Genomic DNA, 2,907 nt, shown 5'->3' on the forward strand with positions numbered 1-2,907 from the left:
AAACTACTTTATCAAAATTAAAAGTATTTACACTTAAGACATCCCCAGAAAGCAAAAACACAAGCCATAGGCTGAGTGTGGTGGTTCATGCCCATAATCCCAGCACTTTGGGAGGCCAAGGCAGGAAGATCACCCGAACCAGGAATTCAAGACCAGCCTGGACAGACAGCATGGTGAGACCCGATCTTTACAAAAAAATTAAGAATTAGAGGTTAGGAGTTCAGGACCATCCTGGCCAACATGGTGAAACCCCATCTCTACTAAAAGTACAAAAATTAGCGAGGCATGTTAGCGAACACCTGTAGTCCCAGCTACTCAGGAGGCTGAGGCAGGAAAACTACTTGAACCTGGGAGGCAGAGGTTACAGTGAGATCACACCACTGCACTCCAGCCTGGGCAAGAGTGGGACTCTGTCTCAACAGAACAAAATGAAAATATAAGAAATCTGAAAGCAACAGAGTGGTAGAAAGGCCATAAACAGTCATCTCAGAGACTCCTGCTTTAGAAACTCCTCATGTAGGAAATGTTCCTAACAGCAACTGTTCTAACCAAAAACAGTAAGTTATTTACAGTACATTTGCATCAGTACTTGCATTCTATGAGATAAAGTACACCAGAGAACCTGGTTTCATGCTGTGTTCTCCTTATCCAGTGCCTTTTAGCAACAGCATTTTTTGTTGTTGGGGGCAGTGGGGGGCGGGGAGTCTCAGTCTGGCCCAGGCTGGTATGCAGTGGCGGTGTGATCGGCTCACTACAACCTCCAACTCCCAGTTCAAGCAATTCTGCCTCAGCCTCACAAGTAGCTGGGATTACAGGTGTGTGCCACCACACCCAGCTAATTTTTGTATTTTTAGTAGAAACGGGTTTCACTATGCTGGCCAGGCTGGTCTCTAACTGCGAACCTCAAGTGATCCGCCCACCTTGGCCTCCCAAATTGCTGGGGTTACAGGTGTGAGCCAGCATGCCCAGCCAGCAACAGCAGTTCAAATTGTTTTAGAGAATACATTCTAGCCATTGGTTGGATTCCATTAAAGAAATATTTTATTTTGTCTATCACTGTAGATGCTAGTACCCTTAGTTCTGTAAAACAAGACTACCACATGATCTTTATTTAAAAAGTCTTGGGCTAAGCTCTGGAGAATTTTCATAAGCAAATTCTTCTGTGTGAGCTGGATCCGTAAACACTCCAATAAAATCTACCTCCAGGAAGAAAGGACCATCCACTTTATCAGCCAAGGTGAATCCTATAGAAGCGATCTAAATTTAAAATAGAGACATTGATTAAAATCTCATACAGTGATGTACTGATAATATTCCCAGAGTTTAAAATCCCATCAGATGATTATTATTAACTGGATTTCAGTGCTATCAGCCCTTAGCAAATACATACTAGTTGTTACACAGCATACTATAAGAGGAAGTACAAGATTGCTTTTCTTTTTTTTTTTTTTTTTNGCTGGGATTACAGGCACATGCCACCATGCCCAGCTAATGTGTTTTTTTTGTATTTTTAGTAGAGACGGGGTTTCACCATGTTGACCAGGATGGTCTCGATCTCCTGACCTCGTGATCCACCCGCCTCGGCCTCCCAAAGTGCTGGGATTACAGGCTTGAGCTACCGCGCCCGGCCAAGATTGCTTTTCTTTCCACATTCAACTTCCTCTCCTTTCCCCTTGCCACTCAAGCCTAGTGGCTGGGCACAGTGGCTCACGCCTGTAATCCCAGCACCTTAGGCCGAGGCAGGTGGATCACAAGGTCAGGACTTCAAGACCAGCCTGGCCAAGATGGTAAAACCCCGTCTTTATTAAAAATACAAAAAAAAAACCATTAGCTGGGCGTGGTGGCGGGCACCTGTAATCCCAGCTACTCGAGAGGCTAAGGCAGAAAACTGCTTGAACCCAGGAGGCAGAGGTTGCAATGAGCCGAGATTGTGCCACTGCACTCCAGCCTGGGCAACAGAGCAAGACTCCATCTCAAAAATATAAAGAAACCTAGTAGGGACAACATGAATGCCTAATGGAGGTTCCTGAAGGGCTCATAAACTCTTATTTTAAAGCTAAAATGGGAGGGAGGGATGGGGGGGAAAAAACCTAAAATAAAAAGTAGGCATGCTAAAAAATGATCACTCTAAAATTTCTCCAAGATAGGGTATAGCTCCTAAGAGAGGTCTGAGTCAGCCTCTGGCTGGGTATAACAGCAGTGACCCTGAGGAGGAATTTTCATCTGCCATTCTTCCCAAATGAATTCAGTCTCACAGGAGTTCTGATTCATTAAACATGATACAGTTCTGAGTTAAAAATATAGGAATACATTACCTTGTCAACCACAATCTGACTCTGAACATCCAGAATTCTTCCACGATTAGAGAAGAAAAATTTGGAAAAAGGAATCTGAAAGAGGAAACCATTTACTTCATAACTGAAATGTTATGTTGGTTAACTGAGGCACCTGCATGGAATTGCAATGATAAAATAGCGTTTACATTTATTCTTTTTTTTTGTTTTTTGAAATGGAGTCTTGTTCTGTCGCCAGGCTGACATGCAGTGGCACGATCTTGGCTCACTGCAACCTCCGCCTCCCGGGTTTAAGCCATTCTCCTGCCTCAGCCTCCCAGGTAGCCGGGACTAAAGGCATGCGCCACCACGCCCAGCTAATTTTTGTATCTGTAGTAGAGACGGGACTTCACCATGTGGTCAGGCTGGTCTCAAACTCCTGACCTTGTGATCCAGCCTCCTCAGCCTCCCAAAGTGCTGGGATCACAGGCATGAGCCACCACGCCCGGCCTACTACAGCTCTTTTAGAGTGCAGCTGGTAATTGTGGTAGGCAGAATTCTTTTTTTTTTTTTTTTTGTTGCGGGGTTTCGCTCTTTTTTCCCAGGCTGGAGTGCAATGGCGCGATCTTGGCTC

The 2,907-nt window shown here is 44.7% G+C and overlaps 1 protein-coding gene across 4 annotated transcripts in view; it reads right to left on the reverse strand.

Moving 5' to 3' along the window:
- Window positions 1–1,018: 1,018 nt before the first annotated feature.
- NDUFAF1 (NADH:ubiquinone oxidoreductase complex assembly factor 1) overlaps window positions 1,019–2,907 on the reverse strand; it is a 15,715-nt gene continuing 13,826 nt past the window's right edge. For all 4 annotated transcript variants that reach the window (XM_017530996.1, XM_017530994.2, XM_017530993.2 and 1 more), the window contains exons 4-5: window positions 2,316–2,390; window positions 1,019–1,257 (exon numbers count right to left, since the gene is read on the reverse strand). In XM_017530996.1, the coding sequence (XP_017386485.1) occupies window positions 1,108–1,257; window positions 2,316–2,390 (225 nt within the window). In that variant the 3' untranslated portion in view covers window positions 1,019–1,107. The remainder of the gene's footprint in view (window positions 1,258–2,315; window positions 2,391–2,907) is intronic.

The sequence above is a fragment of the Cebus imitator genome, unplaced genomic scaffold, assembly GCF_001604975.1.
Source record: "Cebus imitator isolate Cc_AM_T3 unplaced genomic scaffold, Cebus_imitator-1.0 Scaffold70, whole genome shotgun sequence".
NCBI lineage: Eukaryota > Metazoa > Chordata > Mammalia > Primates > Cebidae > Cebus > Cebus imitator.